At 42.0% G+C, this 27,606-nt stretch overlaps 1 protein-coding gene and 2 long non-coding RNA genes across 11 annotated transcripts in view; 2 read left to right on the plus strand and 1 right to left on the minus strand.

The window, feature by feature from the left end:
* The window catches only part of mef2cb (myocyte enhancer factor 2cb), a 57,761-nt gene extending 41,391 nt beyond the window's left edge, over positions 1-16,370 (plus strand). Inside the window, exons 4-11 of one of the 9 annotated variants that reach the window (XM_020594469.1) lie at positions 2,049-2,108; positions 2,369-2,506; positions 5,023-5,209; positions 5,992-6,039; positions 12,332-12,504; positions 13,895-14,024; positions 14,418-14,553; positions 14,851-16,370. In XM_020594469.1, coding sequence (XP_020450125.1) covers positions 2,049-2,108; positions 2,369-2,506; positions 5,023-5,209; positions 5,992-6,039; positions 12,332-12,504; positions 13,895-14,024; positions 14,418-14,553; positions 14,851-15,199 — 1,221 coding nt within the window. In that variant the 3' untranslated portion in view covers positions 15,200-16,370. Of the gene's footprint in view, positions 1-2,048; positions 2,193-2,368; positions 2,507-5,019; positions 5,210-5,991; positions 6,040-12,331; positions 12,505-13,894; positions 14,025-14,417; positions 14,554-14,850 lie in introns of all 9 variants that reach the window. The other 8 variants (XM_020594464.1, XM_020594462.1, XM_020594467.1 and 5 more) reach the window with 8 other exon arrangements.
* A 949-nt stretch (positions 16,371-17,319) lies between these two features.
* LOC109956953 (uncharacterized) lies at positions 17,320-23,470 on the minus strand. Its single transcript, XR_002274487.1, has 2 exons — positions 23,198-23,470; positions 17,320-18,110 (listed from the first exon to the last, which is right to left on the minus strand). It is a non-coding gene; the product is annotated as an uncharacterized LOC109956953 (long non-coding RNA).
* A 952-nt stretch (positions 23,471-24,422) lies between these two features.
* Positions 24,423-27,606, plus strand: part of LOC109956952 (uncharacterized) — a 35,041-nt gene continuing 31,857 nt past the window's right edge. Inside the window, exon 1 of the long non-coding RNA XR_002274486.1 lies at positions 24,423-24,833. This is a non-coding gene — a long non-coding RNA (uncharacterized LOC109956952). The remainder of the gene's footprint in view (positions 24,834-27,606) is intronic.

Genomic DNA, 27,606 nt, shown 5'->3' on the forward strand with positions numbered 1-27,606 from the left:
CGGTTCAGCTCCTGTCAGTTCGATATGATGCATCACCAAGGCCAGAATGGAACTACACAAAAGAAATAGCAAAAGTTGTACATCTCACGCCTTTGCCAAGAAAGACAGCATGCTAGACCTCTGCAACCCCTTTGTTCTTTTGACTCAGCCACCTCAGATAGAGCAAGAGTGCCTGATTCACTGTAGCTCTGTTAGAAGCCAGATCTCCTGCATCGCCTTGGTTGATTTGTTTGGAGTGATTTCCTGAAGACTGTCAAAAGATGTGAGAGACGCTTTCAAATTCAGAATTCCAGATTTCCACTCTAGGGGCCAAGTGAGGATTCAGAGAGAGAAGAGGAGAGCCAGCAAATGTTGACACGCTTACAGTAGCTGCCTCGCCACAAGACGCCTCAGGAATCAAACAGTTATCACACACACAAAAGAAGCCCTCTAAGTTCACTAAAACCACACTCAAAACAGGCCTTTGTTGTGCTGACATGAGAGATGACTGGATTGTTATTTGTTTTCTAAGCAGGCAGATCGCTCCCTGTCACTTCTGCTGCTGGTTGTGATGGAGTAGCTAGCGCTCGTATCTCTTCCGTGAGTGAGTACTGACGGAGACAAACAAATGAGAGGAAGAAGTTCACTGAGATTAACTTATCTTAGGATCTATCTTCCTCCTTTCTCATGCTCAGTCTCTCTTTTCTTGACGCTAACACCCACTCTCACACACCCACTCGTGCACACAGAAACACAGACTCATTCCCCTCTTTCCCCTCCCACACACACACACACACACACACACACACACTCCAGTAGACACATTCACACACTACAATATATACAGAGAGAGACACACACTTGATCAGTATCAAATACAGGGTGTGCTAAAGTAAATTTAATTACGTCTGTCTGATATGGAGCTTCAGATGAAAGTAGGAGAGCACAGTGTGAAGCGACGACTGCACAGACAGGAGCAGGCCCGTGATATTCCTCCTGTAGACTAATCTCCCTTTATTAAAGCCAGGAGGGGGGGTTGCTGGAGAAGAGGGGATGCCTTTGATGAGATCTCTAACTGTCAGCTACTGTACTTTTCTTCTCTCCCACTCTGTCTTTGTCTCTCACTTTACAAGGCAGTTGAACACAGCACATATTGGTACAAGTCTGCTTGCTCAAGCAAACATACCCTCATGCTATCACACACAGTAATGCGCTCTGAAACTTATCCCTGTTGTTATGGTTGTCAACAATATCTAAAAAAGGACAGTGGCAGCTCTCTCTTTCTCCCTCTCTCCCTCCTTCTCATGCTCTCTTTGTCTGTGCCTCTCTTCCACTCAGAGGGAGTGGTGAGCGAGCGGAGAGTACGCTTTCCTGCCTGTCTGCTGTTTTCTGGACACTCTAACAGGGGCAGGTGGCCATCAGGTGGCCAAAACAGAAACTACCACATTTAATAGCACATATACCACAGCCATGAACTCAAACACGTCTATTTAAATTCTAAATCATGAGCCACTGTTGATTATGGTTAAAAATTGTGTTTTATTTTTATGACTACTCCTTTACTGTGTAATTATGAGGTTTCAAGGTCCCACGATTCGTCATTCGGTCAAGAGTTGGATCATTTGTTATGTCTTGTTATTGGATGTAATTAAATTGTTTGTGCCATCTTGAATGTTTAGCTGCATGTCTACTTGTTCACAAAGCAGCCAGTGTATCCTTGTGTCTTCCCATATAGATGCAGGTTAAAATGGAGCCGGCCAAAATGATTCATTGAAAAGATTAAAAATCTTCTGTAGAACAATGTCTCAGAAACAGCATCACTGTTCTCATAGAGAAAAAGTACTTTGGAAACCTTTTCATATGAAATAAGTGGAGGTGCATTTCTGTTAAAAAAATCTCTAAGAGATTTATCATAACTTCTTCTAATTTAATTTGCCTTTTGTCAGGATGGAGTCTAAAAGGTACTTCCTCACAGTTCATCACCATTTGTCCCACCCAAGCTGTTCACCTGGGTCACTGTTCCCTACTCCAAGCCCTTCAACTATGTTGTACAACTGCTCTGTTTGCAGACATTGAGAAAGAAGGGCCTAAACGGCTGTGACAGCCCAGACCCCGACGCAGATGACTCGGTCGGCCACAGCCCCGAGTCAGAGGACAAGTACAGGAAAATAAACGAGGATATTGATCTGATGATCAGCAGACAGAGACTGTGTGTAAGTACCTGTCGAACCCTGAGCCTTCCTCTCACTTTTCTTTCCTCTCTTTCTCTTTTTCCCTATGCTTTCTGTCAATTGTCTCCTTGTTTTCGTCATCTGTTCCTACCTCCCATCTCTCCGTTCCTTCATCTGTGTGTCCCTCCGTCCGTCTCTGTGGTTGTGGGACCTGACAGGCATTGAACAAGAAGGAGAACAAAGGCGGCGAGAGCCCGGAGCTCGAGTCTGCTCTCATCCTCACCCCACGCACTGAAGAGAAATACAAACAAATTAACGAGGAGTTTGATCACATGATTAAAACTCATAAGATACCTGTAAGTACTGGGTTGACACTACTCTGCATCCTCGGCAGGCTAACAAAATGCTGACTGGCCAGTAACTGTTGAGCTAACCCGGCTAACCACCAATGTTTGTCACTAGAATAAATACACAACGTGAAAGTGAGAATGAGAGTAAGACTGGGGTGAGACTATGTTTACTTACAATGGCAAAAATTGCAGTTCTTTGATTTTGCTTGATTATAGTTGAGGAAAGGTCCTCTAATTTGACATAACTGTAACCATAACTAACAGGTGTTTTTGCTACAGTAATCGCAGGCTTTCCATCATGACAAATTTTAACCTTACTGGGTTTCCACCTTGAACCTTCTATCCATAATGCCTTGGCTGGATCTCAGGGGAGGTGTGGTCTGCATGAGCCTTTCCTTTTCCTCCCCCAGAACACAGCGCTCAGTCACCCACAACAACAAGAACAGACACTGCAGTTATGAAGCACTAGCAGACATTCACAAAGCATATTCCCATACCTCACCAAACTCAATTCTTACTCCTTCTTTCTGAAATAAATATGAAAGCAAATTCATCAGTAGTTTAACAGCATCTTAAAAAGGACATATTTGTTAGTGGATGCAGGAATGTCAAGACATGTCAGCTGTTAGATTTATATTGTGTAATGTTAATTTTAAAGAACGATTTAGCCTATAGCCAGTTGCCAGAAACCACACAATAAAGGCTGCTTTCTATGAGAACTGAGCCTGTGCTTCATTCAGAAGGCACCATATTGGAACAGTTAGTGCACTAGCATTACGCAGAAAATGATAATTCTACAGTAGACAATTCAGAGAAAAACAGTAGCATCTAAGCTGCGAGCAGCAGCAGATGTGGTTGGACGCAAGACAGGGGTTGGTGACTGAGCTGGCGTGGCGGTGTGTGCTTGGGATCGGAGGTGGGTGGGGATGGGGGTGGAACAGCAATGGTGGTGGTGGTGTCAGAGGCGCACAACAAATGGCAGTTCAGTGTGTGTTCAGGGTGGCTGCCAAGTGCTGGGCCTCTGGATTGCAGGGGACTGTTGAGGGGACTGTGGGGAGAGGTGGAGGAGGAAAATGAATGATAACAGGAAGGATGGCACCAGAGGACAGCATAGTCATGGGGCCCTCGCACTCAGCAGTGAGGTCTGTGTACACACTAATGTGCATAAAGACACAGCACCCCAACTCTTGGAAAACACCACACAGAAAGGTATCTGTAACAAAGAATTTGAGCTATAAGGAATTACTACATCTAAAAATAATATAATAAAACCAGAAACAGTCCCTCACTAGTTATAAAATGAAGCGTCCATAGATTTTGGCCAGCCTACGCCTGTGTAAAGTCACTCGAAACACAAAATGTATAGAGGCCTGCAATGAAATATGGTTAAAGTAAGTGTCTCTGCACTTTAAAATAATATTTTTGGAAAAGAGAACATTAGAAAAAAGGGAGAGAATTAAACAAGTCGAAGCAGTGCGAAGGGATATATCCCACTTCCACAGAAGCCATGATGATCCCCCTGATGCGCTCCCTTCATGGTTCAGAGACACATGGCAGTAATTTAGGGTCCTATTTTTTTACTCCCTAAAGCTAACATGCAGGATCAACCACTTCCAGGGCACTCCCAAGGTTAAGCCTTTCTGCCAAGGGACACAATAAACATGACAAACTAGACGCCTGGGGACCAGCAGGCTACCTCTGCCTATATTCCTGATGTGACTACTGACCGATCTGAGTTTACCACTGAAAAACACTTTCGGTTCGCTCCACGTAAAAAAATTAAGTATTTCTAATTGCATTTTATTCTCCAGACTTGAAGCCATTTTTGCAAGAAATGCTGCAGACTTTTATAGTGAAGTGAATTATTCTTAGTTTTTTTTAGATCAGTGGGATCCCATTGGTTATATTCCCAGTAAACCATAGCTTTCTTATTTCTTTAATAAACCAGGGATGTGTTTGAGGACCTTGTCAACCTTGTGCCTGTACAATATGGAATGTCATGATATGTCTGGGACAAAACCTTGGTCCTTTGTAGAAAAATATTGCAATGTAACCTGCTGCAAACTGGAACGACAAAGTGTTATCATCACATATATCATCTTTTTGGCAACAAATAACTGAAAGGAGTTATCCAGGGACTTCCCATTTGGTTTTTATGCGGTGCTCCCTTTCACCCTCCATGTGGTATTGTATTTTTAGTCTTTGTTCTAAGACATTGTGCTCTGTACCATACATTTATGCATGGCTGTCTGTTGTTGTCCATTTTCCCCTTCTGAACTTGGTTGTCGTCTTTTTTTCTTTTACTTCTTGACTGTTTCTGGAGGAGCGCTGCAAATAGTCAAAGGCTTTAAAATTCCTTTGTGTTCCTGAAATGTTTCTGAATTGCTAAGTCTCTTTCTCTCTTTTTGAGTCTATTCCTTTACTCAAAGGCCTTGTTTTAGTTTGTTCACTCAATGCATTTTGCTGACACATTTAGTCTGATCAAACCCATGTCTCTCTTTTCCCGCTCTCTTTTTCAGCAGGCCGTGCCCCCATCAAACTACGACATGCCCGTGTCCATTCCCGTTAGCAACCACAACAATCTCATTTACAGCCATCCTGGGGGTTCCCTAGGCAACCACAACCTGTTGCCACTGGCGCACCATGGTCTACAGAGAAACAGCATGTCTCCCGGAGTTACACACAGACCCCCCAGTGCAGGTAACACAGGTAGGGCCTCACATGCACTCATGCACTCATGTACATGCTTTTATCCCCTGTGTCTATTCTCAGCTGTGTGTATCTTTCATCCTAATAGATAAACACATCAAATGTATAAATGTAATGAATGTATCTAAAGTCGTCCCCCTCCAGTATATATTCACATATTATACTCAGCAGTTTGCTCAAAGTAAGTTGACGATTTAATATCATATGAAATCTCAGCCCACAGTTCTGTTGATTTAGTATCAGGTTCTACACATGGGATGTCTGGCCCTACTGGATATATAGGCTCTGAGTTGCTGGTGACATAAGCAAAACAAGCCTGTTGGTTTGTTATTGTTGTCCAGAGTCCTTTTTCTGTCCCTCTGGTCTGAAGGCAGCTGCCCACACCTTTACCCTGTCATTACAACTGGATGCTGGAAGCACCAGCACAAACTAAATATGAGTTTTGGCGCTCGCAGCATTCACACCAAACCACACATGTTCTGGACCCTCCCTCTCCTCCACCTCACATGACTTAAAAAATAATAATGTGTCATTTTTCTTGGATGGTGGCATGTCTCCACTCACAGTGACCAGTGGTAAGGTTGGAATGAGGAGTCGCGTTACTTCTTGTATCAGGACACATATGATGTACTGACGCAAACGCACTCAGAGTGGATTGTGATTAAAACCTGAGTTAGCTTCTTAGAGGCTAGCACAGTGAGAGACAGGAGGTGGATGTTATGTGGGTGTCTATCCTCTAATGGTTTTCTCTCTTTTGCTCTCCTCACTCTTTCGTCTTTCAGGTGGCCTCATGGGTGCTGACCTCACCACTGGCGCAGGCACCAGTGCTGGTAAGAACGGCCTCTTCTTTTCACAAGCAGTTGTCTGTTAACTTGAACATACAGTACATACACCCACACTCATGCATACATGGCACACACTCACCCACACGGGGGCATATAATGCATGACTAATAGTAACCCAAACCCAAATGGAGATTTTGTCTGTGATGTGTTGATGTTACTGGTTGTGGAGTTCATCTGGGAATGATTGCCCAGTGCCTAGGCTGTGTCACATCCTGCCTGTGTTCAGCTATAAAATGCTAGATCAAGTGGAGGGGGAAATAAAATTGTACTATATACACTGAAGCAGCAGGTTGACTGGCGGCCAATCAGAAGATATGCTGGACTTGGACTTTAATGAATAGCTGAATTTTCTCCTTTTCTATATACAACCCCAAATCAGAAAAAGTTGGGACAGTATGTAAAATCTAAATTAAAACTGAAAATAGTGATTTGTAAGTCATCTGTACAGTAGCACATTATTTGATGTGATACCTCATCAATTTTATTCTTTGTTCAAATCAAACACACTTCTATTCTGATGCTTGCAACACATTCCAAAAAAGTTGGGACAGTAAAATATTTACCACAGTGTGATGAGGCCATCCCCTTCCACAACACTTAAGGACTGAGGACACCAAGTGATTAAGTGTGTCAGGTGTAATTTTGTCCCATTCTTCCTGCAAACAAATCTTAAGGTGCACAACAGTCCTGGGTCATTGTTGATGCAATTTGCGCTTCACAGTGTGCCACACATTCTGTGTTGGGATGGGTCAGGGCTGCAGCCAGGCCAGTCCAGCGCTTGTGCCCTTTTCCTCCACAGCCAGGCCTTGGTAATGTGGCAGTATGAGGTTTTGCATTGTCCTGTTGAAATATGAATGGGCATCCCTGGAAAAGATGTCGTCTTGAGGGCCGCATATGTTGCCCCAAAATATCTCTGCATTTTTCAGCATTAATGGAGCCATCACAGAAGTGTAAGTTCCTTTTGCCGAGGGCACTGACACAACCCCAGACCATGACAGACCCTGGCTTTTGGACTTGTTGCTGGTAACAGTCTGGATGGTCCTTTTCGTCTTTGGTTTGGACCACACGCCGTCCATTCCTTCCAATAAAGACCTGAAATAATGATTTGTCTGACCACAGTACATGTTTCTGCTGTGTGATGGTCCATCCCAGATGCCTCTGAGCCCAGAGCAGTCGACTGCTCTTCTGGACACTGTTGACATAAGGCTTCCTTTTGGCACAGTACAGTTTTAAGCACCATTTATGGATGTAACTACATATTGTAGCGCCTGACACATGTGTGCAAAAGTAATCCTGAGCCCATCTGAGGGATCGGCGAGCATGGTCATCCAGCTTAGGCTTGGCTCTTGCCCTTTGCGCAGTGAAATCTCTCCAGATTCTTTGAATCTTTTAATTATGCTATGCACCTTAGAGGATGACTTATGCAAATCCCTTCCTAATTTTCTTTGAAAAACGTTGTTTTTAAACACTTCAATGATTTTTTTTTCACATATGTTGGCAAACTACCAATCCTCGGCCCATCTTTGCACCTATAGGGCTCAGCTTTTCCTAGATACCACTTTTGTACCAAATCATGATTGCAATCACCTGTTTTATTTCACTGTTTTACCTCATTACTGGCCCTGAAATGCTCCCAACTGTTTTGGAATGCGTTGCAGGCATCAGAATTGAAGTATCATATCAAATAATTTGCTGCTGTATTGTTTTCAATGTAATACAGGACACAAATTATTTAAAAATGATTATTTTCAGTTTTAATTTTGATTTTACATGCCATCCCAACCTCTTCTGACTTGGGGTTGGATAAAGATCCATTTCTTTATTTCTACCACCTTTTGGATTTAGATACATATAAATTCAGACTGACAGCACTCACAGCTGCCACTTGGGGCAGCTTGTTTTACCAAACAAAAATCACTACACAGTAACTGTGATCATACTAAATGTCACCATGCTATAATGATTCATTGGAGAGTGGAGCAACCCACAGAGGACTAACCTGTGTAAGGAATCTGATGCGTTAACTTCTGTGTGTCAGTAGGTTCGTCCCTGAGGACATGTCAAGCCCAAGTTTAGAGTAAAGAGAATCCCATTTAAAGGGTTCATTTTTACAGCCTGATGTACAGTGCAGAGTATAAAAATGGAGAATGAGAGGCTCAGTGGGGCACAGCTGGGTAGCCCTGTCTGGCCCCTGGGGCTCCATCACAGAGGGTCATTGCCTGGTTTCTCTGTCTGCTCACTCATCAAAAGCACAAACACATACACACATACAACAGGACCATTTGTTGTGGCATGTGTTCTGTCGACGGCGTGCTGCAGAGCATGCCTCAAATGTAGCCTTTGTGTCACCACGGCGAAGGAACAGAGGTGCTCTGTGAGAGCTGCGCGTCGCTCGGCAGCAGCAACAGCAAAACACACGATGTGGAGAGAGAGTCATGTAGAAGCTAAAAGATTCCATTCAAAGCTGTCTTAAATCATGTAAGGGAGAAAGAGCATGTGTGTGTGTGTGTGTGTGTGTGTGTGTGTGGCGGGGGGGGGGGGGGTGGGGGGGGGGGAGCACGCATGTGTGCAAAGGAGAGACAGTGGGGGAACACAGATGGAAGTGTTCTATGAACTTGGTCAGCCATTTTAATGATGTTCCTCTAAGTGACTCAGTGTGAGGTGGCCCAGCCACTGTGGCACCACAGAGGCCTTTTTAATGTTCCTCTTCTCCTCACTGTGAGTTTTGATAAGCTGATTGTACAAGTAGCTGCCTGGCCTTTGTAGGAGTGTCTTAAGTGGTGTAGCCTAAGTGACATAGGAGGGGGCTTGTGTGTGTTTTTCAAGCAAGCACATAAGCACAACATCTTCTCAGTACTCAGCAATGCCTCAGATGTCACGGTTCCATTGTCTGTAAAGAGAGAATATGACAGCTTTTAAAGCCCAACTCGCGTGGGATTAGCACTCCCTGGGATACTCCTGTAGTTTGGGAGGATTTCAGAAGTTGTGTGTTAATCCCACAAGTACATGCCATATCTTCAGTCTTAATTTTTTTGTATACTGTTTTCCCATGCTAAATAATTAAGTTGCAGTAAGTGCAAAATTTACCATTTTGTAAAGGGAATAAGGCAAAGTCCATTTTTGTTGTTAGTTGCCTAGCAACAGTATTTTCATGATGTAAAGTACTTGAACTCAAAATATATTGTGTACTCAACTTCCCCTGTAAAAAATATAAATTTGACAGTTATTTTGAATCCAGAATTACTGCAGAGATACTTAATGTTTCAATCCTATTTGGAGATAAACCTTGGGATTTGGCACATACATTTAATTGAAACAAAGATCTTTTCTTTATCCTTTGCAAATAGTATAAAACCCAACAATGAGGGTAAATTCTAAATCACGAGGTCCCCAGGGAATGCTGGTCCATAGCAAATACTGTAGGGCAAGTTACTGAAAGGCTGAGTCTTCATGTCTATGGAAATATTGTAGGAAGTGTGAACATGTGTACGGTCGCTCATTTATAAGGTACGTGATCAATCTGTCAACTCCTTTGCTAGGTAAGAGAGAGTGTGAGGGGAGGAGTGAGACAGAGTGTGAGTGAAATAGAGCTGATGAAGGGAGCGCTGGACTAAGGCCCCAGCCTGCGAAAACCTCCCACCTGCATTTGTGAAATTATGTAGCTGTCATGTACGCACCAATCAGCATTCTGCTCACCAAAGCACTGCAAGGAATTAACAAGAAACTCCTCTCACCTCTCACCTTGGTCGCACACTAATTAGACCCTAAAATTAGTTAGGACATTTTTGGTCAAATCATGTAGAAATGCGCACATACAGCAACCGATGACACGTCAGGTTCAACAGATAAAGTTTGTTGCAATCCTGGCAGCAGCTCGCACCAACGGCACAATTTGTAAGTGTGAGTGTGACATCTTAGTTCAGTTGGAGAATTCAAGGTTGAATGCACATTTGCCCAAACCGCAACGGAAGAGTGTGTGTGTGTATGGAGAAGAGAATGGAACGCGCCTGTTAGACCACAACAGGACATCAGAAATTTGTTCTGTAACAGTAAAATGCACAAGTTTAACCACACCTCTCTTGTGTTTGTGTGTGTGTGTGTGTTGGTGTGTAGTGAAAGATAGAGGGGAGTTTTGCCTAGTACATGCATATCGAAGTTACTGCCATCGTTACTACTTCCAACCATGGTACCTATATAGTCAGATTGCATTTCTTCAGCATTTAACCTAAGCTCCCCCACACACACACACACACACCACCACCACCACCACAGACACACACACACACATCTCAGAAATAGCAAAAAGCTGTTTATCTAAATCTCTGATCAGATGGTGTTCTCTACATGTGATAAAACAGACTCCTAGTTGGGCTGTGTTTAATTTTGGTACTTCCTCTAAACGGTTGACGCCAGCACGCGCTGCAGCTTGACCTTGCAAAGTAGCATTAGAGGGGAAGAGTGGAGACAAACTTTGGATATCATGTCTATATCTAATAGCTGTTAGGCCAGTGTGCAACGATTGAATTCAAATTCCCTCAAATCGGGCTGATCAAACAACAAAATAGAAAGATGTGAGTCACAGTTCTTTCTTCATTAACTTAATTAGCTTGTGATTTTACTTTTGAGGTACTTAAGGACTGGCCTATGCCCACTCATGATTATAGCCATCTAGCAGATAATTGACTGGGCTGCAGCCATCTCTACAAGGTGGTAATACACAGATGTCTGATTAACTGTCACCGAGATGGAGTAATCGTTTCATCTTGACCAAAGTGTGTATTAACGTCTCTCTATAGCTCAGTCTCGTTTTTTATTCATCTGTACAGAAACACTGATGTACTTCCTGCTGGGTTATTTACTAAAGTGTGTCTATGTGGTGTGTGTGTGTTTTATGGGTGTGTATGGTCTCATTCATCTATCTCCACATGCACCCACTCAATCTCACAAAGGGCCAGCCATGAGAATGAGAGAGCGGGAAAATTGAAGAGGCAGCTGCCTCTTTGCTAATGGGAGATTGACACTGGAGCTAAGAGGGTCCAATACAAAACACACACGTGCATCTATATGCACGGCTCATAAGCATAAGCTATCATACAGCATGTCACATAGAGTCCCAAGGCATAGTGAGCTTATGTACAACTCAGAAAAATGGTACTTAAATAGAATCATGCACATGCAAAGTTATATATAGCAAAACATAAAATAACACACAAAGTCTTTGTCAGCATATATGTGCTCACACACATGCCAGCGGAGACACAAACACACCAGCAGTCACACACACACTGATTTTCTCCTTTTCTGTCAGACTGCCTCATTTTCTCTCACCGCTAGTGGTCGTTTACTCTTCAGATTGTTCAAATTGAGCTTTAGAGACTTTTCAATTCCAAACAACAAAAACCTCGCTCTCAAATTAAACAAAGATCAGTGAGGGAAATTGCCCAGGAAGACATCTGCGACTCATTTTCTCCTGGAGTATATGATTAGGAAATTCATTTATGTCTAACGTATAATTCCTGCCTGTCTTTCAAGTGGGAACGTCCACACAGTGCCCTGTGTTCCCTGTGGAAGAAGGAAGGAGAAGTACGGGGGAAAAAACAGCCTGTGGGATTTGGTTAGAAACAAAGACTGTGTTTCTTGCAAGAATACTCCACTTTCAGTTTTTAATGATGTTGCTAGGATTTCGCCCCACTGGTTTTTGAGGGAGAAATGGCTGCTGCACTTGGCCCTCTGTACTTAAAGGAATGCAGATCTGGTAACAACCCCAAGGCAGGGTCTTTGTCTGGAGGAACCACACATGTTTAGCTCTGATGGCCAAATGATGGGTCCCATCCCTCTGTGGCCTTGCTACCAGTAATTAGATGTTTTTACATGATTCACTGGCTGTAGTAGGGCACATGTAGCCTTAATTGGTCTTCTCAAGTGGATGCTTTTATTGTATGACTACCAGACAAACAGTGGTGATCATGAAGGCGCAAAAACAGTACGTCTGTTTGCTGCCCTGTCAGCGTGTACCATTTTCACGAAGCACCATTTACAAGTCTCCTCAGATTGGCGAACCAATAAAATTTCTACCGTGGGATGTGCCAGTGAGGCAGAAACACTGAAAAGGAGCACAAGGTGAAAATGTATTCCTGTAGGTCTTAATTAGGCTATGCCATCATGGACAGCAGAATTTTCACACAGGTTTAATAATGTGTGACTGTGCCCTTGGATCAAACATCATTCAAGAATAGTAATATATTTAATGCTTTTCTGCCCTTTCCTTGCTCCCCAGGAAATGGATACGGGAACCATCGTAACTCACCTGGTCTGCTGGTCTCTCCAGGTGGCATGAACAAGAACATGCAAGCTAAGTCTCCCCCACCCATGAACTTAGGCATGAACAACCGCAAACCTGACCTACGTGTGCTCATCCCCCCAGGCACCAAGAACAATATGCCCTCCATTGTGAGTAATCTTCTGTTCCTCTTTTCATATCTCCCCTTCCTTACTGTATATCTTCCTGCTGTATCTATGGGGGCCTTTCGGGTTTGTTTGCTCGTTTATTTCTTCTTGCTCCTTTCATCTCTTCATAGCAGACTTGGGTTGATGAGGTCATGTCTGTGAAAAGCTTAACTTTAGATGCATAATATTTTTTTTGTTTGTTTTCTCTGGTGCCTTAGCAGCTTATTAAATCATCCTCCCCCCCTTTAAAAATGTCTTTTGGCCTGAGTCTGATGTGCTGTCAGATGCTGTATTTCTTTTACTCTTTTGCGTATGTTGGTGCTCATATTCCAGGCCCTGTGTTTTATTTTTTTTATTCCCTTCTTTGTAATAAGATAGTTACAATTGTTATTAGTTCTTTTCGCATTAGTTATGTGTCTGTTGGGTTAAACCTAATGCAGCTCCATCCTTAGATCCACACTTAGCCATCACTTCTGTATTCTCACTCACACTCACTAATTTGAATTTATTACCCTCTCCTTTTAATGCAGTCTGAGGATGTTGATCTGCTGTTGGTAAGTCAGACTGCCCCTCAAATTTAGAAATCAAAACCCCTAAAAAGGCCGTAACAATCTGAAACTTTAAAGGCTTTCTAATCAGAAACCGATTAATATCGTTCCTGTTGCAGCTGAGAGCATGCAGTCACCTGAGTGTAACCTCTTAATTTGCATTTAGTTTTTGCTGTCATAATGAGATTATGACAGCTGGATGCAACGTTTTTGAGAACAACTTTCACTTTTCAGTAGCATCTTTATTGTTGCTGACTGCGCTGAAGACTCGAGTGTCACCTGATATGATGTTTTGTGAGAGCACATAGTGCCATCTGGTGGTGTGTCAGAGTACAAGCAGCCTGGCCTCTTTCTGCCTCAGCCCTATATCCAATCCTCTTTTCCTCCGTTTTAGCTTTACACCTGCGTGTAGCGTGTAGCTCAGAACACCTACAGCTCACGTTTTGTTACTGAGAAATGAAGGGCAACGAAAAAATACAATTTCATTTTGTATCAAACTACCATTATTTTCTGCCAACCCTCCCCTCTGCCACAGTAAAGTGTCTCTCCCGTGCCGTTGCTACCCTGCGTTGCCATGGAGATGGATGGTGTTACTATAGTGACAGTGGGCCCTCTGTGGTAAATGATAGGGTTGGCAGGGTTCGACCGTGTCGCATGTCAAGTGATTAATTTCCCCAGAAGTTGGCATCACATTCATTCTCTCAGCATCTGTCGAGTGAAAGAAAGAAATTAAAGGAAAGAAAAAAACTTTCTTGGTTTATTTCAGTTTTTTGTTTGTTTTGAGTTAATTTCATGTTCTCAAGCCTCTCTCATCTCTCTTTTTCTCTGTGTCTCCTTTGTCACAGAACCAGAGAATTAACAACTCTCAGTCTGCTCAGTCATTGGCCACCCCAGTGGTATCAGTAGCAACTCCCACTCTACCAGGACAAGGCATGGGCGGTTACCCATCTGCCATCTCTACATCTTATGGTACTGGTATGTACTGCTTTGTGTGCACTATCTGGTCTTTATACATTAAACTGTTATTTTTCCATTAACTCAGGCTCATTCCCTTTAATCACCTTGTATATGTTTAGAAAATGAAATATATTTTCAGTTACTCTTTGCTATATCTAAATAATCAAACAACATTTTTGCTTTAGATGTTAAGGAAAAGTATATGTGCTGCTTTTGAAACCTTTTTAAATCTAAGTGTTATACAGCACTCTAGGAACAGAGGGTGCTATTGTCTCACACACTGTGCACACTGATGTAACATCGCTGCAGCATTTATAAGAGCTGAATTCTCCTTGTGACTTCGTTTGAAATTCTTTAAACAGCCTGTAATATACGCCCTCCTTTTTTTCTTTCCTGTGTGTTTGTACACAGAGTATTCTCTGAATAGTGCAGATCTGTCCTCGCTGTCTGGCTTCGGCAGTGGCAGCTCCCTTCACCTCGGCTCAATGAGCGGGTGGCAACAGCAGCACCTTCAGAACATGCAGCATTCAGCCCTCGGCCAGCTAGGGTGAGTGCAATAAACATAATCTGAGGTGTTGTGTTGTTGCAAAATGCATGATGTAACACATACATTATCACCAGAGAACATTTTTTGAGATGACACACTCAGAACTCTATGAGTCCTCCACTGTTTTCAACCCTCAAATACCAGGCCCAGCACAGCTATGACACCTTCCTGTTTTTATGAGTATTGGTGTGTGTTTGTGTGCTTGCATGCATGTTTGTGTGTGACTGGCTGACTTTAAAATCACTGTTTCTTGCTCGGTAACTTTCTAACCCCTTGCATTTCCTTTCCTTCCTACAGAAATTGCTCTAGCTCTCACTTATGTCAGGGTTCAAATCTCTCCCTGCCCTCTGCTCAAAGCCTGCACATCAAGTCCGAACCTGTTTCTCCTCCTAGAGATCGCACCAGCAACACACCGGGGGGCTACGGTGGCGGGGTACCACCTCCTCAGAACCCCTCGTCCCGCCAAGACTCGGGACGCTCCCCTGTTGATAGTCTGAGCAGTTGTAGCAGCTCCCATGAGGGCAGCGACCGCGATGAGCACAGGAATGAGTTCCATTCACCTCTGGGACTGGTCCGGCCTGCCATGGACGAGCACGAGAGCCCCTCCATCAAACGAGTGCGCCTGTCAGAAGGATGGGCAACATGATAGATCTGTCCTCTCCCTGGCGGCACCCTGAGTTGCCCTGAGCCCCCAACAATGCAGCGTTACAATGCCACCTAAGTCAGTTCTCTCCCTGTTTTTCCTCTCACTCGATATCACGAGTCACTTACCCCCCAACCCCATGGCCTATCTCCTTTTATCTCTTTAACGCTGAAGGAAAGAAAAGGGATAACCCTTTTCAAAAACCTGTTCGTTATTTCTTTTCCTTTTTTTATTTTCTTTTTGCTGAGTGTGGTGTGTGTGTGCTATGCATATTGACATTATATAAACCAGTGGGGTGTTGTAACGGGGCTTTGGGAGGGTGGGTGTTGGTTGGGATGCGATCTGGGGGTATTTTTGTTGGGGAACTATGCATAAATTGTATTGTGTGTGGATAAAAAGAAACACATGCATATGCATATATCTTTACACATGTGTGTGTATATATATATGCATATCAACAAATAAACAAAAAAAATTGTCAGGTACTCTGTTTCATAAAATGTACTTACAATTTGACTCAGCGATATATCAGTTATTACACACGGGACAAAAAAAACAAAAAAAAACAACAACAACATCAACATGAGAGTGAGTGTGTCCAGTGGAAATCACTTTAGCACTTGGTTTGGACAAACAATACATGTGTACAGTATCAGTTTCATTGCTATATACCTTCTACTACCTGCAGTTCTCCCTTGCAAAAATGTGTGTTAACATTAGATGATGTCATGTTGCAGGTTCAACGTATTTATGTAAATAGAGGGTCAAGGGGGAAGGGCAGGGGTCAAACGTTGCCAGACATTACAAAATCTGTCTACTCGCTAAATGAAAAGGCTATTATGCAACATTTGAAGGCTTGTACAGGTAAACAGGCAAATTCAGTTCTAACCTTGTAGGATCTGATGATTTTAATGCTCCTCTTGAAGAACGGAGCAGAGCGAAGACCACCCTTTGACCTAAGAGCTACGTTAGTGTAATCAAGAAAACTCTGGATCTAGTATTAACTATTCAGTATTAATAAACATAAAAAGGTAAAAAAAAAAAACAATTGTACGATACACTTGCTTATATTTTCATATGAAAGGAATTCAATGCAAAGCATTTTTGTGGCTTTTTGTAGTTTCTATAAGCCAGAATGTGTTTTTTGATAGCTTTGCTAATAAGAGATGGATAAATCACCATTAACATGCTTGTGTATAGCTTTCTAATATATAAATATATATAATAATAATTTTGTTGGTTTCTTAGTGGAGTTTATATGTGCAGTTGCACATGTTGTCTGGTTTGTTTATTTGAGCCCTGATCTGTGCTGTTCAGGGGTGTATTTAGTGTAACCTTAAAAACCAGCTGGAAAGCATTGCCGGAGTTTGTGTGATGGAGAAAAGACAGGCCTGTATATTGTACCTGTTGGTGGAAAATGTCACGAGACTGGAACTGGGGATGACACAGAAAAGAAATGGTGACACATGATGTATATGATTGTCACACTGATGAGGAAATATGAGGTCTAAATGCATTTTTATGCATCAGATATCCCATTCTTAACCTTAATTAGGTAATTTAATATAGTTAATCTCATAAAAATGCTTTTGTCATATGATTGTTTTTTTGTTCAACCTGAACTCTTCACCACAATCTTAACTTGTGTTCCGGATGGTGCACAACTCATGACCCAATCTATACAATTTTTTCTCTTGAATCGTATTTATGAAATCTAATTTTGCAAATGCATTGTGATTAATTATCCCTGATCATTTGCTAATAATGTAATGTTGTGTCCTTCCGTGGCTCCTCATGTTCCACTCTTTAAAACAGGGTTCCGCATCATTTGTCACTGGCAGTTCAGCATCAGACACACCGGGGTAAATTGATCACGCTGGTATGGGAGAAGCACAACTGTTTATTTTAGAAGAGTAAATGTTTTGATTTTCACTTTTTTAAACAATGAAACTAGCCACATATCTCTCTCTCTGCCTCCCACTCCCATATCTGCTGTCACTTAAGTGTTATAATATTTCTATGTGCATATTTCATGCAGGTTCACATTGTTGTTACTGTATACAGTGTGTGTAGTCAAACAGGGGCAGAGCCTCTATAACAGTGTTCTTCTCTATCTCTATCTCTTTTTTTTTTAATAGAATACAAAAGTTTGAGGAAAAAATATATGACATGATGTTTCAGGCAGCATAAGTGTGGGGAAACCAAAGCAAGTGGTATTTGTGTGTTGTAAACTCAACTTTTATTTTCATTCATTTATGGTTTTTGCAAGCATTGAAACAAGACAATAAAAGAATTTGCTCAAATGTACAATCGGTTTCACATTTCAATTTCAGTCAGTCAGATGTAGGTTTAGATATCAAGCAGCACTGTCGGTACCAACCACGGTAATTTACTCATTTTGTTGAGCGTCTGTCCCCCTCTGCATCACAATGACAAGGTTGCGTGTGAAAAGTTATTGGTATCCACAGTTTGTTATCCACTTGGAATCCACAGGATGATCCAGGCCTGATCAGGCTTGTTGCCCACTTGATCAAAGCACATTGCACACTAATTGCCATGCCTGCTCATTAACTGAAACAATGCCAACATGTCTGGATGGTTAATCAGAGTGCTGTGGTGACATGGAGAAAACTTGTCATTATGTTGTTTTGTTTTTTCTTTTTTGTGTTTGTTAAAGTTGAAATATTTTTCATCTGTTGATCAGTTGGTTCTTTGTCATTTTACTCTAGACTAAATGTTGGTACCTCAAAATTCACTCGAGCCGTACCTCAGCTGATGTTTCAATGGGTCACTTACAGTGCAAAGGGGGAGACCATACACCTGTACAGCCAAGTGTAGTAACATACCATTGCTTAAGGTCCCAACATTCATATGGGATTCTTTGTTGTTCTTTATTTAAGTTGTATCCAAAAAGCTGAAAAGGAATTAAAAAAAACATGTTAAATGCTTAAAAAGTCAGTTTGTAGTATCAATGTAGCTTGTATGAAACTGAAACTGGAGGTTTGGAGCTAATGTTTTCTGCGACGCAAGAGCGGCTTTCAGCGGCATAAGCTGGCCTTTGTCGCCACTTGAGACTAAGATGGTATTAAATTAAATCCACATCTCTGGAACTCAAGGGACTTGATTCAGCTGTATGTAGTGGAAACGTACGCGGATGAAATAAGTCTCCTGTGTTGGAGGGAAAGGCTATTTGTATTTTGCAGAGATTTCAGTAAAGTTACTGGCTTTCATAGTTATCCTGGTGTGACTTGGTGTGATTTCATTGTGTTTGACTTGTTTCTGCATGCACCCCAAAACAGCATTACTGAAAAACAAACAAACAAAAAATAATAATTAATTAAAATATTAGCAGTCAGTGCATGGTGCTATAGTGGCTTTGATTTAAGACAATATAAATTGCACAGCACTGAAATAACAATGGTATCATATTCACTTTTGCTTCTTTCCATTAACATTAGAACTAATCTGCCATAAATGTCCATTTCCAGTTATCAAGCCAAGGTTTTTATCTCCCTTAAAATCACTGTGGCATCATCTCTCTCATTATGCTGCAGGTAATGCAGGAGGATCTTAAATTTACAGTGTAAAAGACATTCATAATGCACTGATCTGCGCCCTGTGTGGACGTTTGCTCTACACACCCGCAAATTGTCTATAGGCCTTTTCCACGCTATGTCTTCATGCCTCAATAAAAGAAAACAAAGAAAAACAACAAACTGGGAGGAATGAAAGAAAAGCGGAGGTAAAATCCATGATTTTAAATAGTTTTTTTTTCTTGCATGTGTTTATGTTCGATACAAAACATGGTGCAGCTTCCTGGAGGCGCCAGTTCAACTGGTAATGGCGGAAGATGACGCATTTATGACTTCTGAAAATACAGTAATCGGTAAGAACAATTGGATATGTATTAGACAATGATGGCGAGATTGCAGAACGACGCCAACACGCAAACACTGATTGAAAAAATTAGACGCAGTTGAACCCAGCTGGGGCTCTGACGCGTCGCAAGGCCTTTGCGTTTCTCTCGCTCACTGTGTGGCGCGCGTCTGTTTCCTTATCTAAAAATCAAGTGTTTCTTTTGTGTGCATCTATCGCTCTTAGTGGACAAAAAAGCAAGCAAACGAAAATATACAGAAATTTCAATTGTCTGAAATCCAAAAGAAGATTTTTTTGTTATGATATTTATCGATTTACCGGAGTCTCCCCCCTCTCGCTCTCTCTCTCTCTCTCTCGTTAGAGTTTGGGATGCGTAACACCGTTTTGAAATACTATATCAGCTTTCTCCTGTTAGTCTCTTAACAACATAAACTGAGCTTGAAGTATACATTTATACGTTCATCTCTTAACAAATTTCAACTTCGCAACATACATTTGGAGCTATTATTCCTCTTTCATCTGATAATCCCATTAAATTGAATCATTTAAATGTGTTAAAGGTACAGTATGTAATAGCTGCATGCGTAGGTCTATTTCTAAACTTACTGTATGGCTTAACGGCTCCGATGATGTACATTCAGACAATTGTTTCATTACGATTTTATTGAACCTCTGTGAAACGTTTAAATGCTTGTTTATTAATGGGCTAGTAAAACTGTAACTATGTGAATCTTTCGAAATACCTTAATTATGCTCCACTTTTCATCGGTGTGTTTGGTCTTCCCATTAAATTAGCTGTAATGTAAAACATTGTTAGTCTTATATAAATTAAAATCCTTATAGCCAATCCTTTTCTTTGTGAAGGTGTTGTGAGGCTGCTCAAAGAAGTGTTTGATTTGCTCTCACAGGTAATGTAACTACAAACAAAAACGCACCTTTGTCATGCCATGTCGTGCACAATAATTCAGAAACTGGCCCTTAAACTACATCAGGCTTCTGCAGTTGAGCCTTTTTAAAACACAGTTTAGTTAGTTTGCAGACTGCATCATTACTCTGATGGTATATTTTATCTGTTGTATTACTGCACTATTCAGATGCATGCAGCTGTTGTATGGTTTTTAGTATTTTTAACACAAACATATCCTGCAGGGAGTTATATTTGAATTTCTCTAAAATGTTTGCAGCGTATGCAACGTGGCAGCTTTTAATTAGGCCGCACTCCATGAAGTCCCCCTACTGCTTCATTACATTAAGCCTACAACCGTTTTAGTGCACTTGAAGAGTTAATTCCAATAAGCCTGTGACGAAGAAGGCTTATAAAGGCACTGCAGAGACACTAGGATTTATTAGCAGTCCGAAATAATCCATTATTGTGCCAGCTTTTACAAATTCTCAAATAGTCAGACTGATGCAAAACTGTCAAACAGGTTGTTTAATCGGATCAATCTCGTGTTGGATATGAGGCAAGCAGATAAAGGCCATACAATGATTTGAATGCATGAAAGAATAAACGCATTATTTTAGCAGAATAAAAATCAGAACGACATATTTAAATTTGCTAATAGCGACAGAGCTGGTAACAACAGAAAGGCTCATGAAAATTACTTTTCAAAATGATTTTTAGCTTTCAATCTACTTTAGGCTTTATGGCCGCATTGGTATCAGAGCCCAGTCAAAGGAGACGTGTTATCTGACGGTGCTGTGGCAGCTCAGGCTACAGTATATTGTGTTTTAAGATTACTCTTATAGCTACATGACATTTTACACAAATGACCGCATGTGGTACAGCATCGCGGAGGAAACCACTTCGTTTCTCAGCTGCATTCTTCAACATCACCACTAGATGTCATCATTTAGTCGTCTAGTTGACGCCCTCCAATGCTTCATCCTCCTCATCCTCAGTCTCCAAAGCTGTTCATGTAGATCGAGCAGGCGGAAATAGGCTAAGCGTGTGTAGTCTATTATCTGTTTCAGTTCTTAGAGGTCTGTGCAAGACAGACGACTTCCCTTCATCGTTTAAACCTGCTCATTATCAAGATACGACTTTAAAAAAAGAATAATACACTGCAGTGTAAATGGGTGTAAGCAATAACAACAGTGGCTTAATAATAATAAGACGATAATAGCAATAACAAGGAGAAGGCACCATTACGGGTAAGCTATTAAAAATAGCATGAATGGTTCTTTAACTTGGAGGTGTTTCATTACACCAATTTGAAAATACTGTTTCCAGTGCCAGGCAAGTCTTGCCTCTTCCTATTAACTACAAACTGCATCGGAGGCTGCTGTCTGGCCTTAAATGGAAAAATACACATTTTAATATGTTTTTTGTCATATAATCACAGAGTAAATAATATAATATAACATAATAATATAATATAATATAAGTATGGTCGGGCTGTCTTGTTTTGTTTCTCCATGTTTGCAACCACACCATCTCATCTTTTTGGATCTTATAAACTTTACTTTCCGATCTATTAACATGCGGCCTGGTGGCTGTGTCATCACAAAACGCCCTTATACGCAATGCAACTAAGTAATTGTATGAACGGGAGCAGAGGGTGATCCATGCATGTGTCCACCCCCCCCCCCATGCATGATTCAAATGAGGATCACAGAACATCGGATCGGACTGACACAGGACTTATAGCCTGTGGTCGAGACCAGAAGGTTTTTAAAGATATAGATATTATGTGACTTCGCTAGAAATTAAGCATGTCAACGAATTACTCAAACTTGATTGTTTTTAGCGAGAAGACTGCACCCACCAGTCCAGCGAGGTTGGGTTTATTAATTCTTTTAAAACCACCTCTTTTAAAACCACCTTTCCCAGTCCCTTCCTAGAAAATTCCGCTCACTTCGCCTTGACATTAAAAACAAACAGAAACTATATCCTATTATAAGCTCTATAATTTGACCCTGTCTGTATCAAATACGTGAAACACGCAACCCTTAACACGATCATTAGCAGAAGATGAGTTGTCTTCATCTTTGAAGGTGAACAAGCGTGCGTATGTAACCTTCATCATTTGAAAGATGGGAACAAAAAAGTGGCCGGTACAACAGAGGATGATGACTGGAGCAACAACCTACTAATGTCCTAATATATTTAGAGCAAATAAGTGAATGGTGCGTTTCAGTGTGAGGAGCCCAGCATTGGTGGGGCAACGGACTCCTGTGGCTTTGAATATCTTTACGTGAGCCAGCCTGACCACTGGTGTTGAGCCACGAGTAGTTTAAGAACAAGGTTCAGTGACGAGGGGAGTAGCCTTTAGGGGCTGCATCTGCTTGAACTGCTTGCAGAAAGTTTGCCCTGCTGGAAAACGTCCCACCAACTTGATAGAAAGAGCGAATGCGTTAACAGAAGCAGCTTGATTGGATTTTGTTAATTGGAGGTAAGTCGAAGCACTGATTCATTTCATAGCTTTTCCCTGTGAAGATCACAAAGGTGAGGTGAGTGCAATTTCTTTTAAATAGAAAAATGTCACAGTAGAAATACTTTCAAGGAAATCCCTGTCTTGTTTTATACTTTAAGATAACCGGAGATATATTTCTCTAAGCGCACTGCACGCACGCGCGCGCTCGTCCCTGGTGCCACTGCGCTCGTGCACGGACAACTAGGAGACAGCCTGAGCAATTGTTGCCTAAATGTCACCGCTGCGTCACAAGATTTTCTACAAACTGGGCAGGAGACTTTTCGATTATTAGTTTCCGCACTCATGTCAGTCTCTTGATATCAGCTACTCTCCTCGATCTTAAGGCATTGTCTCCTCAGTATTGCGCCTATTGTTTGCTCACCACAGAGCTCTTTGTTCATGCACGCTGTATATGAGCACAAGAAAGGATGCCAGCGATTTACATCATTTGGATTAAAGAGAATCTAAATTTCTGACACCACAGTTTTGTCCCATATGGCGTCACTGTAGTCAGTGTCATTAGTCTATCATTTGAATATAAAGTCTGATTTGGGGGTAATACATTTTTTCGCTGTAACATATTAAACTCAAGCTTTAACCTTTCTAGACGCAAAATCATGCAAAACTACGTCAAAATAAACATTAGGCGAGAAGTCTGTAATGCAAATCTATCTAGTGAATATGCAGCAATATTAAAAATAATACGCACACCAGAGCCAACGGCGTCGGAGAATTGAGAATGGCGGAGCGGGTCGTCTCATTACGCATGGGCGGTTTTCCACGCAGAAGCCACGGTTCCCCTTGTCTTCATGTTTCCCTTCTGTCCCCATTGACATTAACAAAGCCTCTTGGAAAAACAAATAAGGCTATGCTGGCTTTCAAAACGGCAATCAAATACCCAAGAACTGGCTGGGGGGAAATTACTCCGACTGCAGCTGGGCGGACTATGTAGTAAGCGGGATTTGCATATTTTGATGCACTAATTGCCTTGATGTATTTAAATATGGCTGCACGTAGCTGATATGCTTGTCTACGTCACCGAACGTGCCCTCGTTGTTAAGCTAAAACGTGAATCCGGTTGAATCTAATGGATACGCCTGCAATTAGGCAAGGGAGGTGGTGGGGTGTGGTGGGGTGGTGGGGAGTCATTTTCTGACATTGTATATTTGGGGAACATGTGACTTATGAAAATAATAGAGCAGGCTGATGCTCTAAAGCCAAAGACGGATATTCTTGGAGAGTCAAGCTCAGCAAAAGTCTAACATGATGTATTCACAAAAACAATAAGTGGGTCGTCACCAAGAGAATTAGCTGAACACATGGGCTGCTGATAGGCTACTGACAAATAGGTCACCTCGTTTTAACTTTTTCTTGTGCAACATTTCTCTCATCTTTCTCTCCCTTTAGCGGGGTGTGTGTTAGTGAGTGAGGTGGCACGCGTCTGTGCGTCTTATAAGAATACGTCTTATCAGCCTAGCCTGATGGAAGCAAGGTGAATTTATGTCTAGCACAGGCCTACTGTACACACAGATCCAATCAAAACATTTTAAGGGAAGTTTAAAGTGTTTTCCCTTTTCTCTTTATTATTGATCCCATTCTAGACTTAGCTTGGGAATTGCATACAACAAATCATTTCCCCCTCTGTCTGGAAGCCGGTAAATGCGTTCCGTTTGTCAAAGCGTGTTAGCCAAGCGCCTGCAGCAAATTCATTACCACCCAACTGTGAGGCTCACTTCGTAACCTGGTCAGGGAAAAGGAGGGAGAGGTCCACGCCAACGCGCGAACAATGCTGCCTCAGTTCGTGCGTGCAACAAAAGAACCGAGGGAACTTGTTTGAATTTCAGAGCACGTCCCCTCCTCACACAGAAGGATGGACTTTACATCCCCTCCTCCTCCTCCTCCTCCTCATCATCATCATCATCACCACCCCTTCCTCCTCGTCCCACCCCACCACCAACAACAGGGAAAGAAAAAAAAACTTGCACACTCCGAGAGCTCAACTGTGCATGCACTTTTCTATTTCGTGCTTGTAGATGTTATGGGAAAGTTGTCTCTCTCCCTACATTTCTCTCCCTCTCCCCGTGACTCCCTCCTTCTCATTCTCTTCGTCTATCATGTGCTTAGGATATGCTCATGCCTTTCACAGAATAGCTGTGGCTAAACTAGGCTACTGAGTGTTAGCGGCAATTTTAAAGTGATGCCCCCCAATCAAATGATACGGCTGGGATATTTGAGAGGGACACATACCACATCACGGTACGCACGGAACCAACTAAATACCGCTGTTCCTCTCCTGCTTGGGACGCTTTCTGATCGATTGCAGTGATGTGACTCACCTTTAGGAAGTAAGTGCAACTTTTGTGCCTGTTTTAATAGGTTGCGTAAAGGCAATCCTATGCGTAAAGGTTTCCCTGTGCGTAAAGGCTAAATACAAAGGTGTCGAGAAGAAATAAATAAATAAGAGTTAGTATGGGCTGATGATTCGTGGTGAGATTTTATGTATTTATGAGTAAATGTGAAGTTTGTGACTGTGAATGTTTCCTCATACACTTTGGAATCAGGGCGCACTGTTTGGCATCTTTTAGAAGCGACTGCTGAAAGGCAACTGAACTTAAAGTCAGTATCAGACATGATGATATAGTTTTATCGTGATTACATTATTATGTCGCTGGTTATATTCTGCATTTAACTTCACTTTAGTGTATTCGGTAGCATCCCTAAAACAATAGAGGGTCTGTTGTTCTCTGCTTTTGTTCCTCTAGTTTAACAAAACTAGAGGAACAAAACATCTTGCTAAATCTGGTGTTAATTGAAATAATATTTATTATTAAGCCTATACAAGATACATTTCAATACCAGTGAAGACTGTCTGTATGAGTTTGTGTAAAGTAGATGCAGCGTGGGAAGTGTGATTCCGGGAGCGATGTGTTTGAGATTATTTCGGAGAAATAGAATGGAATAGACAGACACATTCACGGCAGATCCCATTAAAATGCTTATTTTTCTTTAGTAAACTAGTCGAAATATTGTGCTGAAACAAGAGTATAAAGTTCACTGTACACTGAAGGAATAACGTCACCAAAATCGTCACACACAAAACAACAAAGAGTTCATTGTTTTGTTTATTTATGCGTTATTACGCACGGAAGCATCATTTCTTCACATAGTTCAGCTTATACTAAGAACAGAATTGTGCCCTGGTGGCTTTTTAACACTGTAACCTTCACGAAAATAGACCTTATCAGAGTTTCAAGAGGATCAGCAGGTTGTTTAAGAAAAGTGTGTTGTAATTAATGCATGGCCTCTGTGTGCAAGGCCTGTTCTGAAACCTTTACCCTAATGCGGTGTGCTTTGTAATGTTGATCCTAATGATATCAAGTTAGCCTTACAGTTTTATCGTCCATCAGTGCCCCATCAGGGACAGAATGATTGAGGATGTATGAAAATTGGCGACACATTAGAAAAAATAAACTTATGAACAATGTGTGTACATAAATGTGTGAATTCTAAATATTTGTTTATACTACAAGTGACTCTTGCATACATTTGGAGTCTTGCATGTTGCAGGTGGAATATGCTATTTAGAAGCGTGTTATTTCGCTGAAACAGAAATAACACGCAATGGCTGTGAGTGTGTTAAGAGACGAGGTCTCGTTGAATGCACAGGCCTTGTGACTCACATTGCTCATTAAAACACCTCTGATTTGCCCCTCCCACCGCTGAAAGAGAGTTAACTTGAGAGCTCGTCTGTAACTGTAGCAAGTGAATGGGACAGCTAGAGAAAAAATCCTGATGATGCCACTGACAATTAATACGGGTGTTAATTTGACACTACCTTCTGGTATCATATATACAGGAACGCACAAGCTCTCACTTACGCGTAGACACAATAATTAAGTGAGACATTAACTTTTGTCCTGAATCTGGAGTGCCTTATGATCCAAACAAAATCAAAGTTGCGCACAAGGTAACACAAACTGTCTCGGTTACCTGGAGTTGCATGCACCTGCGCATGATCCATCACATGTTCTAATGCCTGTTCTTGTTGACTCAGTTACAAAGATCTTATATATTGACCCGTATCTGCTGAGCTGGTGGTTAACTACGTGTATTTCTGTGGAAAAGCGAGCAGCTTAACACGCGTACACGGTGCAGCGCTTGGGATTTATTTCGTGTGAGGCGACATCGCCAGCCTACCCGAATGCCACTGTAGTCTACACTTCGGATGCGACGATGACAAAAACACCAGAAACTAGTAAGGATTTCGACGCGAAATCAAGAACGTGAGAGCAGTTAATCTCATATAGTGGTGCCTCATATGACAAGGAGCGCAGTAAGCAAGCGAGTAGCATGTTACCGCGAATACAAAATATAGCCTAGACAGAGGATGCTGGCGCCCTGGCAGCTCCAGGATGGTCTCCTCATTGAGTTGCTTCATTTTATTGTGTAATATGTGCCGATTTCATCGTGGCTTCCTTTAAAAAGCAGTCGAAGCGCTCTCATCCTGTGTAAAAACAAACGGTTTCCCTGCCATCCATTTTTATCCATGTGTGAGAGAAGGCGTGCAGGCTGGTCGCTGCAAGGCGGACTTATTCCACCGCACGCTGTGTAATGGATGGAGATTGTGCATGGATAGGAGGGTGTATTTGCGATATTTTTTCATGACATCACCGCAGTTACATTGTCGTGGTCCGAGGCCTTTGACCTCACCGGGGTTGGTCCATATTTTGGCCACCCCCAGCCCCCTATCCTTTGGGGATGGCCCTTATTCCCCGACTCTTTTCAGACCGACGGATCACGCAGACTACAGAACGGACCCTTTGGCTCGACTCATCAGCTTCATCTCTCCTTAAGTACATTCTGGGTATGAACGGACAACTTCATACTCTTTGAGCAAAAAACAAGCTCCTGTCTTCATAATCCGAAACATTTGCGTCGTAATTCCCTGTGCTGTTATTGCACTTTCCACAGAAACCGGATTTCCTTCCCTTTCCCTTCTCTACCGTGATTCTTCTTCGCCGGCCTCACAGGATATCTATTGCTACTGCCACAACGACTTAATAGAGGCGAAAGAACCTTTTGTGGGATTGAAGCTATTTTGCATTGCAAATGAGGGCC

This window comes from Monopterus albus, unplaced genomic scaffold (assembly GCF_001952655.1).
Source record: "Monopterus albus unplaced genomic scaffold, M_albus_1.0 scaffold23.1, whole genome shotgun sequence".
NCBI lineage: Eukaryota > Metazoa > Chordata > Actinopteri > Synbranchiformes > Synbranchidae > Monopterus > Monopterus albus.